Source organism: Doryrhamphus excisus, chromosome 15 (genome assembly GCF_030265055.1).
Source record: "Doryrhamphus excisus isolate RoL2022-K1 chromosome 15, RoL_Dexc_1.0, whole genome shotgun sequence".
In the NCBI taxonomy this organism is placed as follows: domain Eukaryota; kingdom Metazoa; phylum Chordata; class Actinopteri; order Syngnathiformes; family Syngnathidae; genus Doryrhamphus; species Doryrhamphus excisus.
The window spans coordinates 7,052,789-7,071,251 of record NC_080480.1 but is presented as its reverse complement, the minus strand read 5'-3'; the positions used below and the strand labels follow the sequence as shown (position 1 = coordinate 7,071,251).

The 18,463-nt window shown below is 40.5% G+C and overlaps 1 protein-coding gene across 1 annotated transcript; it reads left to right on the top strand.

Annotated features, from left to right (window-relative positions):
* The first annotated feature begins 10,472 nt into the window (after positions 1–10,472).
* On the top strand, positions 10,473–18,463 carry LOC131103837 (paralemmin-2-like). The gene is made up of 3 exons (XM_058050452.1): positions 10,473–10,619; positions 15,657–15,733; positions 17,056–18,463. The coding sequence occupies exons 2-3, from the start codon at positions 15,688–15,690 to the stop codon at positions 17,799–17,801; spliced, it is 792 nt and encodes a 263-aa protein (XP_057906435.1). The 5' UTR covers positions 10,473–10,619; positions 15,657–15,687; the 3' UTR covers positions 17,802–18,463.

The window sequence follows — 18,463 nt, the reverse complement described above, 5'->3', positions numbered from 1 at the left end:
TCTCTTTTTATTCTCTTTTCGGGGGTCCCTACTACATGGTCGTGCAACTCTAAGGGGGGGCAGAAGGGGGAAGGCAGTTGCACGAGCTGTATTTGTTTATCTATGTGTGTGTGTATGTGAAAGTAATTACTTTAATTGTTTTATGAGTTCTTATCTTGACACATTCTTGCAGGATCAACATCTGAAGGGTCGCTGTTGGCACATCCAGGCACCTCCAGAACCTGGGGGTCACTGGGGGTCTCTGATCATGAGAACATTCCTTCTTCAGCACATTCAAACACTTTCTATTGTCTAAGCAAATGGATATAAGGGTGATAACTAACACTATATTAATTGTATCTACATTTTATTCTAACATGAAGTAAAGTAAAATACAAGTGTCAGTAATGTTACTGTAACATTTGGTGAGACACACAAGCACCAGACCTTTGCAGGCACAATAATATCTAAAGCCTATATGGCCGGTTTACATGCAAAAGAAGACAAAACACACATGGCGGCCATGTGTGTTATGTTCCCACACAAAATAAAACTCTTCCTGTCCACCCCACATCGAGGTCCCCCAGCACCGGAAGACATTTACAGCAACACACATGAGCACAATGAAATAAACACAATAATAACATTTGTGTTCCCTGTAGGGGCATGACGGGAAATAATTGAGAAGTCCTGTTTCAGACTGATTTGTTGTTATTTTTTCTTAACCATTTCACCGAGTTCCACTACCCCGCCTCCACTGCCGAGTGGGTCCTGTGGGCTGGCTAATGTGTGTCTCAGTGGGATTGTCATGGTGGGAGTGGAGATGGGGCTGCAGCGTTGTGGAAATGAGAAATCTGCCTGTTATCGGGTCGTTATAGTTTACAGCATCGAGGATGTCTGTCCCTGGGGTCTACTCTCCTTCAGGCCACATACTCTGCTGCATTTGTCAGTCCATACCCCCACTGCCCCCCCTCGGATTCTTATGCCGTACATATTGACTGGGGAGTGACAGAATATGGCGAAGGGAATGTCGGTAAATGATCGTTCTGTTTGTGAATAACCTAAAAAATAAGTCAACCAAAATGCACTGTACAAATAAAGCTCGTCCATGCAAAACGACAAATCGACTGCACGGATGGATGCGAGCCTTGGCATCAAACTTGATACAGATGAATGCCTTCCTTTACATTTACCGCATACTGCCACTGAACACGTCTCATTTAAATTATTCACATATCGATTCAGTGTCAGTAAAGCATCAGATGGGAGATCGTGAAAGATGTGGGTCAATGTATACGATTCCGAACATGGTGTGACTCACTAATATATACGCTGAAGCCTTCGCCACTTTTAGCAGTACAGCGTCGGAACTTGTCGGAACGCATCGACAATACACAATGACTCCGATTCCAGCTGTTAATTTGATCATCTTACTTGATCTATCAAAAAGCGGGGGATCTACTCCATGATTAGCGTGTTTCAAAATACACCGCTTAATTCCTCTACGTAAGACAACTGTGCAGTTACATGCAACATTACATACGTATGATCAATCCCTGGAGGACACATGAGTGCACAAGAGGCATTTGCAATTTGAAGCCCATCATGGAAATATACACTGCACAGACACATGAATGCACACTCTTAACAGAACACACAGTTCCTATACACAAACCCCCCCCCCCCCCCCCCCCCCCCCCACTACAATATTGTCCTGCTCGGTATCATTATGCTGAAGGCTCCAGCTGTGGTCTCCAGTTCATTAATCAGCCCCACAACAAAGAACCAAATTCCTGCACTACCCTTTGTCTTTTTCTCTGGCCAATCCCACTCAACCTTGAGCAAATCCTGCATCTTAATTAGCGTCATGTTCCTTTATTGCTACACCGTTAAGGAAGTTACATTTTGTAGGGATGTCAAAGTTAACAGAAGCTTCCTTTAACAGGACTATTTTTTTTTTAAATCAAAAATATTACGTGTGCTTGTCCTGTTTAACGCTCGGCCTATACCATAGTAGCAATATGGGCATAACATATATGTACATTATAGTGATCTAATTTTTCTTATCCATTATGTATTATGGGCTGCATGATGGTCATGTGGTTAGCGCACAGGCCTCACAGCTAGGAGACCCGAGTTCAATTCCACCCTCAGCCATCTCTGTGTGGACATTCCACATTCCAAAAACATGCTAGGTTAATTGGTGACTCCAAATTGTCCATAGGTATGAATGTGAGTGTGAATGGTTGTTTGTCTATATGTGGCCTGTGATTGGCTGGCGACCGGTCCAGGGTGTACCCCGCCTCTCGACTGAAGACCACTGGGATAGGCTCCACTGGTAGAAAATGAATGAATGAATATTAAAACTATGAGAGGACGAACATCAAATGAAAAGCACAAAATGAATACAGAGTCACCATCAACCAGCACAAGCCTGGACTTTGTTTTTCCACAGAGGTGCACCTCACAAATGTACACATTAGCAATGAAAAAGGTCAACTCAATATTTGTGACCAAATATGAGGTGAAAGAAAATAGGGGGAAATACATGGCAATAGTATATCTGTACCGCGTGGGTGTGTTCAAGGACCATCAAGCAAAGTTGGGCAAAACTCTGCTCACATTAATTACTTTTGGAACACAATTTTCTAAATATTCCCACATTTAGTGTATTATATATTTATAGTATTTAGTATTTATAAGTGTATATTTATATAAACTTATTATTGTGTAAGTTTCCTATTAGAAATGAATTACCAATTTAAATGCTGGTGAAAAAGTCACTTAAAATGTTCTAAAGCTGAATCACTTTGTGACTTCAACAGTGATGGCACGGCTTGGTTGATAAAGTACGTGCTTCCCAATCCAAAGGTGCCTGGTTCAATTCATTCTTATGCATTCATCATGTTGTATACAGATACTGATTACATCAGAGAGAAGTCACCATCGTCTCTCTGTCGTAAACCCGGTAAGGCTAGCAAACAAAGATTGACTCAGCCCCAAACAACGTAACCTAATGGTGACCTAAGACTTTTGCACGGTACTGTATATGTGAATGCCGTGACAAAATACACCACTTGACAGATGTGAACAAGGTAGTCCAAATGTCAAAGTGGGACTCGGGGCTGGTGTAGCAGGTGTTCCCGGCTTTTACAGTTATTGGGAAATAAATTCCATCTCATGTGATTTCATTTTCTGTGCTGCAGTTTGCTCATATCACCCCCCCTCACCCCCACCACGACCACCACCATTTATACGGGATCCCATGAAGTCGCTCCTTGCTCATGTTGGCCTGCAATAAAGCCTTCAGGCAACGGGAAATGATGCATGTTATTGTGAACACACCAGATGGGGTCCCGAAGCAGAGAACATGGATGCAGAGCAGCAATGGCTTCATAATGAGATGGTAATAGATTCAATTTCATAGGTAAGGGTTGGGATGGTGGCGGAAGCTCACTTTTGTGGTTGACAGTGGCTGGAAACAAAACAGCATAGAAGTACATTTGTATATCCGTTTTTGTTTACATACAATACAAAAAAAAAGTATTGTGACCTGATATGCAGGGGACGCAGTGTCATCTATCCCCCACCCCGGAGAAAAAAATTCAAACCCAGATCTTTCAGATCCTATTTCAGAACTCATTTTCATCAGTCCAATCAGAGTTAAATAACAACAAAGAGGCATGAAATGAAATAGACTTCAAATGTGCAGCACACTGAGGCTGTGACAAAGATCCAAGCATCCAGGGCCTGGTGCCCCAGGCTGCAGAGATTTACTGTAAAACACCCACATGCTGAAGTGGGGCGCCTCATTAGGTAGGGCATGCACAGCCGGGGGTTTATGATGAAGGGGGGATACTTTTTTTAAATCCAAAAATGATACGTTTTTTTTTGGCTTGGGAAACTTTGACAATCAATCTCACCTCACAAACTTGCAGCAAGGTGAACACAAGCTAAATTTATTATTGGAATTTGTCACTGGAATTGCAAGCATCGAGATTTGTCACCTTCTACAGCAGTACTCCAAAGTTAAATTATATATTCATTCATTCATATTCTACCTATCCTCACAAGGGTCGCGGGGGTGCTGGAGCCTATCCCAGCTGTCTTCGGGCGAGCCAATCACAGGGCACATATAGACAAATTCACACTCACATTCATACCTATGGACAATTTGGAGTCGCCAATTAACCTAGCATGTTTTTGGAATGTGGGAGGAAACCGGAGTACCCGGAGAAAACCCACACATGCACGGGGAGAACATGCAAACTCCACACAGAGATGCCCGAGGGTGGGTGTCACTTTTATTGCAAATGATCCAAAATCGGAGAAGAAAGTTAACAACAAGCGATGAGGAGCGTTTGAAGGAGAGAAAGCACTTTTTTTCACCATTTTTCCAACGTGAACCCAGGAAAAGCAGGGACTATTAATATTATTTTTTATTTTTTAAATGTGTCAAGCCTATTGATCTCTAATAATCTAATAATTTGTGCTGAAGTATAGATTATCATTTTCTGACATGACTTTATTGTGTGTCGGTTGTCCTTGTTTTATACTCTTATATTGCAAGTGCTTCCTGTTTTGTGCTGTTTTCTGTCATCTTTCTATCATCTTTCACACTCCTGTCTCTGCGTCCTTGACGTGACACCAACATCATTAACACATTGCTTCACAACATTGCTTCACAGAGCCTCTGTTTCAATGCTAATACTGTCAAAAGGCAAAAGGTGTCATTTTTAAATCTAATGTTTAATTTCTCAGCTGCACCTGTTCATGCATCATCCTCCCCTCTCTTCTTCTGCATAATGTATGAGGCTATTTCACACACAGAGCCATTACTCTCTCGTAAGGTCGCCATTTATACGAGGGATTCCTATGCCGATATGATCAGCGTGGGGCTCGTAAATCCACATTTATGGAAACATTGTCCACTCATTCAGATGTTAAATGTGCAATCAGTGCCCACTCTGTGATAAAGCTGTGGTGTTGGACTGTCGCCATGCGAGTGTGAGAGTGTTATCGGACATCGATAGTTAATTATTAAGAGTGGAAGGCAGCAATCAACATGATAATGCAATAAATTATAACACTTATTACAAAATGAAAAAACCTAACTCATGAACTTAACTCAGTATCAAAACAATAAGGATAGACTCGTATAGTTACATTATGCTTTTTCCACTTTTCTGACCTACAAATGTACTACTTAGCATGTACTATTCTTGTGTTAAACGATACCAAAGTTTCAGATAATAAGGTTTGTGCATTTGTAAGTGAGCCCTAAAAGAAGGTTGGGATGGCTCAAAACGCTCTGTTTCATAAGGCGTGGTAAAACTGCCCCTTTGTGATGTCACACAGGGGTGGATTTCCATATATGGACATGGCTGTAATCCAGATAAATCTTTACTTCCGGATCGGATTCAGGGGAAGAAAAAAAAAAAAGATAAATCGCTGTTAATTATGAACTTCACAGCTAGCAACACAAAACGGAAGTCGTTTTCAGCACTCGGGAGTGTGACCAACCACGAAGTGGGCGTGCCTGTAGGCATGCCGAGGGTAAAATACATTAAAACAGACCATTTTCACAGGATGTAAGAATACATCTGAATAGGTGCAGATTCTGGAAGAAATAGAAAGCTTTCTGTGCTGGTTATTGTGTGTAGCTGCTCTATAGGGGCATACAACTAAATACAAAGGGCCAAGAAATTAGCATAATAGATCCCCTTTAAGTAAGATTACCAAGACCAAATAACACAACATAGTCTTCAGATGTATAGTGACCAATACGCCTGACTTACATCACTGCTAGTAACTGCTTGTGAAAGGCTAATTTCCACTGGAATGCTTGTAAAGTTAGTGCTCTTCTCCGATTTTGAATCAGCATTTGCAATAAAAGTAAAAAATTATTACATTTGGCTTCAAAAAATGTCAGTTTTGTGTGATATCGTACTATTTAGAAAGCACAAATGCAGAAATGAAAGCATTATTGGTCCTACAGGACTAACAATTGTGCATTATCATCGGTATACGGTTCCTTATTCTAGTCAGCGCAGCTCTCTAGAATACATGTATGCTGACAGATGCTTTCAGTGGGAGCGAGTGTAGTCTTCATAGTGTATGCAACAGCGAACAACTTCGTGTTGCACTCATCTGTTCTTGGGAGGAGACGGTTAACAAAAGGGAAAGGGTTAACAACAGTTAGCAAGTCGCCGCGTCCTTCTATTAAGAAGCGTTTGACAGAGCTGGCGTGGCGAAACAGGCGATAAAAGCACACATCGGCCATCTGCGGCTGTCTTGTACGTCCAGGATTTGATCCTGATTTGACTCAATGATGAAGTTACACTGACATCAGGCTACATTCAGGCCTTTGCATGGGTCACACACACAAACACACACACACACAAACACACACAGTGTGGCTCACAGTCGACATGCCGCAAGATGACAACTCCACTGAAATGAATCAAACCGACATTTAGAAGAGGGCTTCTATGCATCACATAAAAAAGGAAGTGAAAACGTATCAGAGTATAACTATATAGTACTTCCTATTGTTGGTAGTAATCCATTCCATAAGGTCCCGGGCCCCGGTTTTTAGGGGCCTCAGGCCCTGTCAAGCATCAATTTAAAAGAGTTTCCTGTAAATTTCCCGTATTGATCCACTAGATTACAGTCATTACTAATAATAAAGGAGAAAACATGGCATATCAAATGACCTGAAGTGCTAAGTGACTGATTTCATTTAAGACGAAAACAGTCGTCTACAGTTCTATTTGGAAGTCTTATGATAAATGAGACTTTCTGTTCAGTTCTTTAGTTGAGGAATTTCAGCTCCTGGGTAATAAACCTCGTTTAAATTCAATTTGGTGGGATTACTTCATTCATACGGCACGCTTGAAAACCTCCTCATCCCTGGATTGCGATGCGGTGCTCTTTTTGACATCAGATCATTTGGCTAAGGGCTTTTCTCTGCGTCTCTTAGTGGAGATGATGTCATATGTCTATGATAATCCTTCCAACATCCTTCACTTAAGCCTGCTTCCACAGAAAGCACATCATGGGAATAGGGGCGGTGCATCTGTGGAACCGCTGCTGCAGCGCCAACCAAACATCAAGCACTACCGTTTCTCATCTCATTAAGCTCCCGGCGACATACAGTATCATGATCGCATTCATTCCGAGGTGGTATGTTGTGTGCGTACAGTATATGCATTTATGTGTGTGTGTGTGTGTTTATGTGACAACGGCTGCTATGAAAAGATAGCATTTCCCCCCGGCATGCCGGTGACCTTCTTAATGAGCATCTTCGTCATATTCAAACAGAGCAAAGAACCCCCCCGTGGTGCTTCCACTTCACTAGCATCCTTCATGCACGTTGTATGGCAATGAATGCGATACTCTTCATGTAAATACTGAAAGGAACAGCAAGATATTATCTGAATTAGGGGTGCTCCGATCAGTGTGCCGATTCCAATACCGATCACTCACGAGTGAAATCACTTGATATCGGCCATATAGATTAAGTGTACATTTTTAAATTGATATATCACTGGTGAATCTTACGGGAAAAGAAGCGACTTCTTTAAGGAGACTTTGAATGCCACTCGAACAGGACCCCCAGGCGTCACGCAGCGGGGCCCCAAGTGCTATCCACCTGAGAGCTCCGACTGCCACGATATCAATGTGCCACCCCGGCGAGATATTTCATGTTTTGCAGGGTGCAAAATGTATATGACAGTCACAAATGACAGTTAAGTCCCACACAGCAGACATTATTGTTTTGGGTTTGGCACACCTTGCACAGGGTGAAGGTGTGGAAAGGGTGGAAGGCGCTCGCTACAGGTTGCAATACTCCGAGCCAGAGGTGACAGGCTTTTGCGATCACGTTATATTTCATGGAAATCAACCGATTTTGATCAGTGACCAATTAATGGGAGCATCCATTAGTTAGCTTATTAGTTATTATTAATCATTAGCTTATTATCACGTACTATTTAATATTTACTATTATACTAATATTTACTATACTATTTACTATTTAACTGCTGACATGTTGACAGAGCACAGACGGCAGCAAAACAAACGCTCTGAGTGGACAGCTACGGGGGCTGATACAGGACATGGTTAAACTCTATATTTTATCAGTATCACTGCCCTGGGCTTTGACACAGTATCATTTCGGCCTTTCCCCGTATCATTCATGGGCAGTTTCTAGGGTACAGGGCCAATTAATACTGTAGTATGTGATAAAGATGGATATTATGAATGATTGCAATGGATACATGGATAACCTTGACATTAGAGGTTACTCATGCTTCAATTTCCAGATCGGGCAAGTATCCAAACATCTTATACAGCCTATACTTTGAAAGCATCTGACAAAGTACTGTAGAAACAGGTGGAGCTAAAGTGGGATGACATTTTATTGCTTGGATGCCATGAAGGGGGTTCAAAGTTCAAGTTATATGTGTGAGGAATGTGTTCTGTTTCTATCTACAGCTTCACACCGCATGCCTACTCCCTCACACTTTTCCCAGAGACAGTACATGCGTTAACAACTGAGCTCCTTGTCAGAGTGAGCTGATCAATATCTTTGTAGTACACCACGGTCTCTTACCGATTTCTCTCGGCAGCAACAAACTTCAACAAAAACAGACCAACTGATACTGAATACTTATGTTTTCCTTCAGGACTCAACGCCCTCATCACTTTCCCATTCTTAAAGAGACAGTAACAAAATAAAAATGACGGAGTCTGGTAAGAATCGGTAAGAAATACGGTCATGTTTCAACATGTGCTGTCACATATGGTTAGCATGTCTGCTTCACAGTCTGGTAGTTCTTGGTTTGAATCTCGGCTGTTGAGTTCCAAGTGGTGAAGATGGCTTCACAGATCGCATCCACTTTCTGGAACCGTTTTTAAGATAAGATAAGATAAGATATGCCTTTATTCGTCCCTCAGTGGGGAAATTTGAATTGCACAGCAGCAAGAGTACAGAATCAGTTAAGCAGTAGAAAATACACAATATAGAAAAATAAACAATATAAACAACCCAAGTATTAACAAAATCAAAAAAAGTTATTTCCAATACAGTATGTAGATAATATGAAACAAGATGAGATATATGACCAGTCTATACACTGAGATCTTGCTAGTGAGTTAATATGAGGCATTATGGAAATACTTCACATAGAACTTAGTATATTGCATTTAGAGCCCTTAGTATTGCACATGGAGGTTGATCAGATATACTGATAAACTACCCTTGCTATCCATCCCAAAATTTTCCAGTCATTACCACACTAATGAGGGCCCTTCATTCACCCGGCAACATCTCTGCATAGCCAGGTGCCGTTTGACGCCCCTGCACAACCCGAAGCTTCATTGTTGCATTGAAGAAGAAAGCAGCCCAGATCACAAAAAATACATTTAACCTTTGCCATCAAGAGATCAATGCAGTTTTGATCAGCCGATGAACAATAATAATGATTGTTCATTCATTCATTCATTTTCTACCGCTTTTCCTCACGAGGGTCGCGGGGGGTGCTGGAGCCTACTATCCCAGCTGTCTTTGGGCGAGAGGCGGGGTACACCCTGGACTGGTCACCAGCCAATCACAGGGCACATATAGACAAGCAACCATTCACACTTGAATTTGGAGTCGCTAATTAACCTAGCATGTTTTTGGAATGTGGGAGGAAACCGGAGTACCCGAAGAAAACCCACGCATGCACAGGGAGAACATGCAAACATGCAAACTCCACACAGAGATGGCCGAGGGTGGAATTGAACCCTCTCCTAGCTGTGAGGTCTGCGCGCTAACCACTCGACCGCCGTGCCACCAGAATAATGATTGTTTGAAATAAATTTCTTACTCAAATTTTTTTTTTTGTCTTGCTCTTTAATTTAATGGACGCACTACTTCAAAAGTTCAAATTGTAAAAAGGTCTTAAAATTGGGATCGGGGAGTGTATAAAATTGCCTTTCCTTCTTTTCAGCCATTTGACAGTCCACTTCAGTGTGCTTTAAACCAACATGAAATTTCACCGCATGTCAAAATAAGTGGAGCACACAAACATTTTTGGATGTCACTTCGATGGTCTGCACTCATTTGATGGCTGCTGCCTGAAGTGAACATGCCAAGAAGAAGTTCATGTTCTGCCTAATAATCAGTGCTCTGTGAAAGGTTTGAGGGGTGTGTGCGGACCCTGCTTGACTTCTCTTTCATGTAAAAACCAGCCATGACAAAGTGCAAATACCAGTGACCCACTTTGGGCAAAGACAGCGAATGCCGCAGCGTGCTTACAGCTCACATTATCAACGCAGATACAGTGTCAGAATGCGTACTATGTGCTGTGTCATTGAACTATTTCCATCGGCATCCCTGCCCTCTGCCAGCTGTAGCTGCCCACTTTAATCCGTCAGTTAGTGTCTTGTAAAAAAATACCCCCGGCCCACCTTCTGCTTCACTTGATGCTTCATGAAGAAGAAGTCTCTTGTTGAATGTAAAGGGGTGTTCGGTAGGCAGTGGGTGGAACCTACTATCATGACTACAGCAGTCTCGTATCCAATGTTTGGCTTGACATAGGTCTTTTTCTTTTGGCAACTCAACTTTCAACTTTTGGGGAAAGTCGTGAGGGGTAAGTCATTTGACACAGTCTTGTTGTTTTGAGTTTAAGAAGCATACACGGTAAAGGATCCTTGTTTTAGTTTGTGCTTAACTTCACTGATAGTAGCCACGTATACATGGACCCAAATATTCCAATTGCATTCGGTTTATTTGGTCAAACTGAAAGAATGTAACCTTTGTATACACCTCATTCCGAAAGAAAAGTGCCAATCCGAATAAATATATAATCGGATTCACAGGGGTGGAATATTCCTTACCCCAATCCGATTGAGGTATATTGTACCCACTCAAATGGAAAGCAGCTTTCGGTGTGCATTACCGCCATCTACGGAACAGAATCTAAACCCTTCTATACTTTATATATTCACAAGTCCAGTTTTTATTTAAAAATAAAATATATATCTATATAAAACATGTCCCCAGTTTAATTATAAAATATTAGCAAGATTGAATTTGATTTTTTCCTGTTTAAATTTATCCTGAGTGCGTTCTTTCAGCGCATGCTCAGATATGATGCAACACTTAGCTGCAGACCTTCTTCAGTTTTAAAAATGAAGGCGAGTAATCGGTACTGGACTGCTGCGGAAAGTTTGTTTTTGATCCAAACTTAATTTCAAGACTGGATGAAAGAAAAACTTGGGGAAGTCGGTATCACGTGATGTTGATGTTTACGTTTTACTGTGCATGCCCCATTGACTATTCTGGTTGATTATAGCGCCGCATGTAGACAAGAGATTGGAATATTCCTTTCCATGTATACCATTGTCTTTGGAAAAGTCATTCGGAAAGAGGAAAAACTCCTCATGTAAACGTGGCTAGTGTTACGGTTAGAACTCAAAGCTATCAGGCGACATGCCTCAGAAGACCAATCAGCTGCAGCGGACAGCAGGTCTTTTCTCCAAAATATTAACTCATTATAAATAATAACCAAGGTAGTCACTATTGACTACGAGGGGACCACAAGGCTGCAAAACAAAAAGGTGTGTTGTCAAATTTACATCATTTGTTTCAATCCTCAAAATTCCAACCTTGATATTTTCATATTGAGTGATTATTGTAGTGGGTCACATGGCTGACTTGTGGGATCAATTCATACCCCATGTGATCTTCACCCAGCCAAAGTTCCCAAAGTTTTTGCAGTGGCATTGGACCTGAAGCCATTTTATGATGAATGGGTTATGGTTGAAGTCTGCATGTAAATTCGATACCAAACAGAAGGACGAAGTTTCACAATTATACGCCCATATATGTTTATTTTTAACACGCGGCTTGCTCCTCCCCCTCCAAACCCTTTTGCTATCTTGACATTAACCTTCTCATCTGATTTCAGATCAACATTTGCAATAAAATCTGTTATAATTATTGGATCACGTTTGACTCCAGAACTCTTTAGCCTCATTTGTCGTTGTTCACTAGAATTGGACGCTAACAAGCTAAATACGCCACACGCTTACGAAAATATAGAAGAAGAAATATTTAGTTTGTTTCTCATCTCCACATGGTTCCAGTTAAATTTGACCCGCCCCACCACCAAATGTCTCGTGTCATATGTAATGGCTTTGGCCAAGCTGGGCTGCTTCTTCGTCAACACCTTACTCATGTGTCCTGGGTGGGGCTCCCTAAACGCCATTATGATTCCTGTTCTGTCCCATTGGAGAGTTATCTTTAGCTCAATGGCATGTGGCATGGAATGGGTGCCTGTACCAGTCCCGCCCAGCTCTGGCTGTCTGTGGGTCCATTTTTCAGTTTTTTTATTTTGCATTGTTCTTAAATAATTTCAAATATTTTGGCTATATTCCCTTCCCCCAACCAAATTTTCCAAAAATTACTACATTTATTTTGTTTTTCAGATTTTTTTTTTCAATAAGGTATTTTGATTTTTAATATTTAAACTAATTTTTTGAGTAATATTTTTCCTCATAACATTACAAGTTTATTCTTGTAAAATTGCAACTTTTTTTGTCATTAAAATATGACTTTTGGGGGATAAAATTACCACTAGTTTTTTTTTTTACATTTCTGTTCTATTTTTCCTTCAAGTAATTAGACCATTTCCATTTTTATTTATTCTCATAATATATTTTTTTCTGTGTTGTTTTGTGTGCACCTCATAATATTATGGCTTTAAAATTTTAAAACTACAAAACTACGACTACTTTGACTACTAAAATTACATCATTTTTACTCTTAATATTAGGAGTATTTTCTCATAAAATTATGACTTTGTATTGTTACATTTCGTTTTTTTCAATATTTTAATATTTAAATATTTCTACTTTATTCTTGTGAAATTACTGCTGACTTTTTTCATTTATGCTGTCTCTTTTCTTTAGTTTTGATATTAAATGACATTTTTAGAATGTGCTGGCGGCCTCACTTTCGACACTCCTAACCCAGAGGGAGCATGAGGGGTGAAAAATGATTAATATATATTTGTGCTCAGCGCTTACTTGCTCATCAGGTCGGGGGTGGGTGCGCTCCGGTGGTGGGATGCTGCTCACATGACGTGGATAAAAACTAGCATTGTAAACAAGGGAGTGAGGACTTGTAGACAGATGAGATGTAGAGACACATTGGAATGGTTAGTCAATTGTCCTGGACGTTTAAGGACTACTCGGGGACAAATTTAACGGTCCAAAATGTACGGGGTACGTTCTGAGGATTGGACCAAGATAACTAGCATAGATTGCGACATTGCAAACTCCTGGAAAAGGAGTACCATTGAAGCTGATAGAAATTTAAGCAAAATGTATGCTAAAATGTATATAAATATATTCATCATCTACTGCTGCTTTAAATCAGAGGTCAGATACTGCATGCACTGAGTGAAAATGGCAAATTTAGAAGAATAAGCTTGAGTAAGGAACACACACACACAAACACACACACCGGTTGCCAAGTTACCCCGCTGCCTTCCTAAGACTTCACTAATGGGCTGAACCATGAACAATTAGACACCAATACAAGTCGTCAACATGCTCTTTATTATTAAATATGGTGTTTTGGGTGTTTGTCTCACAAAGTTTCTTTTCCATATTCATGTTTAACAGCAGCATTAAGGACACACTGATTATTTATTCATCGAGAACCCGATTTAAGGGCACAGCAAATGGGGCATTTACTACTTCTTGCTCACTCGGCTGTCATGTTGAATTTTAAACACCGCACCCTCTGCATCATAAACTACTAAAAGCAGATTTAATTGTAATGAATGTAATTGTAAATGGCTAATGTCTTTTTAGGAATACGATGACCTCATAGTTTCTTTACACTATGCCTCGTGTCTGACCCCAACTACGGTTGCATGTCATGCTCTCCTTGAGGCACTGGTGTCTGCATCCACGTTGCCTCCTTCACTTGTCAGCCTCAGGTTTAAACCCCCCTCCCACTGCAGGTCTCAGCAAAGACCTTGTAGCTTATCCAAGCCTCATTTTGGAAGGTTCATTCACGTCCATTTAAGTCGGCTGTGACATTACAGCCCGAGACAGATTCAGTATGCTGGCATTACTGCTTGCGCACACTGAAAAATATACTCTGTGTACTGTGTGAGATTACAATAGAGACCAATAGAACAAAAATAAAACAGTACAGTAAATCCTAACTTTACACGGAGGTTAGAAAAACACAAGTACAGCGTTCCGTTGTTTATCACTGGGGATAAGTTCCCAAAATAGCCGGAAGTAAGTAGCTAACTTCATTTTTTTATAATTAATATGTTTTACAGGGGACCTGTCATTTTCAGCCCTTTGTTTTGAGTTGTGGACTGTAGAGCAGCTACACACAATAACCAACACAGAAAGCTTTCTAGATCTTCCAGAATCTGCACCTACTCCAGCTATATTTCCTTGGATTTCCAAAACGTCCTGTTTTAATTTATTCCACGTCCCGGCACGGCCACCCCACTGTGATAGGTGCTCCCAAGGACTTCCGGACTACTGCCGAATCCCCTGTACAGGCCTTTGTTTGAATTTTAATGATCAACCTCCAGGTTGAAATTACTAAGTGATTCGTAGTGGGAGTAGGAGTGAACGTATTTCACTCCTGTGACCGTGCCTTTTCATTCTCCATCCCGCTGTACTGTAGTGTTTTTGTATCCTTGTTAAAACATATTGCTGCAGTTCTCCTCCTTTGAAACGAAGATTAACTTTCAGTATTCAATCAATACGCCCACAACAATGTCTCTTGACTCACGGCTTGCTCCCATCCAAATCCCTTCCAACTAGTATTACGTTGCCATTCTCCTCCAATTTTGGACTTTTGCAATAAAAGTGACTGCTGTATTTATTAGATGTGATTGAGCTCTGAACTGTCTCCTTCTCTCTTCAATTGCCATTGTTTACTACAACACAATCCAGGTTTAAGCAAAATGTATAGGTACTCACCACTAATGACAAATAATGTACAATGATTGGTGAACAAGTGGGATGGAGTCTTATAATATACAGATTTCTTTCTGGTAAACAATGGCCAATAATAAATTAAATACCTTTTTATTGAACATATTCAACAAATGGTTTGTTTTTGTTGTGAGAAACAAAGTATCATTATCGCTAATGCAATGGATTTGTATCCTCTTTCAGTCAGCGTCATGACTACGCCTGCTTTGAATCTATTATTTCTGGGCTGATAATAATTTACCATAACTACGTCTTTCGCTGAAGTTTAACTCAAGGTGACAGAATGGAGTCACGGCTAAGAAGCAGCTCGACAGCTCGACTTAGATTGGGGCGGCATCGCGTTCCTTCTCCCGCTTCATGGCTTATGGAGGCCGTATAAGAACACCATTAGCGTATTAAGTTTAGGTTCAAAGCCTTAACAAAAATATAAACACAACACAACAATATGAACACAACAACCCCACCCTCCTCTTCGCTGTCCTATTTCTCTCAAATATTGTTCACAAATCTCTTTTAGTGAGCGCTGATGCTGATTGCACTGGTGTGCCTTAGGCTGGCCCCAATAAAAGGCCATTCCTAAATGGGAAGTTTTAATGTATTGGAGATTGGATGAATGTATAGAATCATAATAAACGTGTTTTTGGTTTTAGTGAACAAAGAGGCTGGCGATAGGACCTCATCATGGCGCAAAGGATGTTCCATGAAAGTGGGCAAGATGGCAGGTCAGGTAAGACGTCAGGAATGCGAATCATCATTGCTGTGATCTCAATCTTATTGATCAATAAGTGGAAGGGTTATTCATTTGGAAAAGAATGTTAAAAGAACTGAAATACAATAAACAGTGAATCTGAAGAGAACAAATCTCCCACTTTTGTTAGTTTCCAGTAATTTCATTGACCAAATTTTATCCACATCTGGAAATGCAGAGATGGCATTAACATTTATTTGACCCACACTGAAAATAGCTCAGGCATCCATCCATGACAGATGAACATCTTCGGGGTTTGGAGACGGGGTTTCTGCATTTGTTTTCATCTTTTGCAAACAGCATTCCTTATATTTAATGTTACTCTGCCCAAGTGGAGCCTTGAGGGAATGACTTAATGATGAGACTGAGGTGAATGGTGTGAACGATGCCAGTGTTATATTTGGCTCACTTTCTACTTCTAGTCTCCTTTGCTTTTTTTTTTTTTTTTTTTTAATTTGCCAGAGGGCTTTGCAGAGTTTAAAAGCTACTTTTTACTCATAGTTTCAGGCAGAATTAAATATTTAGACAGCTCACGCTAGTCAACAAAGGTCTTATTGAGGGGTGTTCAAAGTGCACAAAATTTTTTTTCGGAAGTAACGTTACCAGAATAAAGTCAAAATATTACCAAAAAAGTACCGTTATCAGAAAATGTTACATTTCAAAATATTATGAGGAAAAAAATCATTTTTGTAGCATTAAGTTGAAATATTAAATATATTAATATATATATTAAATATATATATTTTAAGTGGTAATATTATGAGAAACAAAGATGTTTTGAAAATAATTTGGGAAAATTAGGTTTTGGAATAAATGAGAAAAAAAATTAGCAAGAAAATGTTGAAATATTTCAAAAAATATTTTTAAAAATGCACCAACAGAATTGGTAACAGCAGACATTTTCCAAGAATAAAGGGAAAAAATAATGAGGAAACATTCTCCAATTTTTTTAATTGGATTTTTCTTTTAAAGCTGTAATTTTACAAGAATAAAGTTAAAATATTAAGAAAAATGTCATAATTGAATATTATGGACAAAAATTGTGTTATAGTAGTATTTCACTTATGTCACAAAGATGAGAAATATATATAAAATATATATAACTTCTTAGCATAGCCATAAAAAAATAATATCAACGTGGCCTTTGATTTTTCAGTATGTGGTCATCAGTGGAAAAGGTTTGGACACCCCTGTCTTACTGTAACCTATGAGCGCTTTACCTTAAAATTACCTTAACCTATACAAATTGTCAACCATGTTTATTTTATTTTATTCACATTGTTTCCACTTTGATATTGCAGTTCTGGGAATGGTAGCAGTACAGGTGGAAAAGGACCCCAAGACAGGTGCCACTGTTGTCCGATCGGTGGCACCTGTGTCCACAGAAACCAGTGCTACCCTGGCTACGACTGTCTTTGACGACGGCAGGAAAAGCATCCATGCAGTCGCCGGGTCAGGCTGTCAACCCTCAACAGAAGAGCTCGGGCAGATTTTGAGTGCAGTGGACGGGGTTGGAATGAGAGTGATGCTAGATGAGGTCACCGTCACCCCAAATGAAGAATCTAAAATGGTTCATACGGAAGCCAACAGAATTCCCGTGGGAGGACTGCAGGGACAACACAACTCCAGAACCCCGAAGTCCGACGCTAAAGTGGAGCTAGACAACACCATGGTGGTACGAGACGCAACAGGAAAGGAGGTGAATATGGATGATCGAAATTTGGAGGAAAACCCGGTCACTCTTGTGTTCCTGGGCTACACCAACGCCACCCAAGAAACGCAGGACATGCTAACTGCAGAGCGAGTGATTATCACTGACGACGGCGATGAACACATGCTGAGACCGCAGTCAACATTACACGGTGGAACAGATCAAGAGTTGCAGGGAAAAGAAGGTGAAATGCAGCAGAACATTCCCCTCAAGGAAAAACCTCAAACAGCCCAATCCCAGGAAGACAATCTCGATAAGGAATCATCTTCCACTGACGCTAAAGAAGGAAAATCCCAGTCGAAGCGCAAGACTTGTCAGTGTTGTTCAGTCATGTAAGGAGTTGACGTCATTTGATAATAATCGTGCTCAGCGGTCCGTCAAGAATGTATCACGCCTTTCACCCAAAGCCACGTGGGATCGGCTCCAGGTGACTCATAACAGGTGATGGAACAATGACTAAATGAAGGAAAAGGTACATGTTCCTACCAATGAACCACTTTAAGAGCCAGCCATTACCCAACAAAGAAATGTGTTTTGGAGCACAACTGTAAATATACACCTAAAAGCTGATGGATATTGTATCAGCTGACTTCCTTCAAGACAGCTAACAAGCATAACAAGGCTATTTTGTTTCCCAAAATACAAAAGAAACAAATGTCTAGGTTGGCTCTCAAGAGGATACACACTATGAAGGACCGCAGCCCGTTTTAGACTTCCCACCTTTTGACTCTGACTGGTGCTACTGGTGCTACTGGTGCTATGCTGTAAGTCAGCAAACGGGAACAGGCAGCTTCTCAACAGCTCTCTCATGAAAACCACTTCCTCCCCCTAGAGGAGAAAGGCAAGCAATTCAACATGCACTCCTCCGCCTGTTTATCTCAGGATATTTTTGTGCTTCTTTTAACCCTCTAAAAATGTTTTATATGTTTTGTATGTAATAATGATAGTATATATGGGTGGGACTGGACATTTTTTTGCATGGATAAAGCATGTTTCTG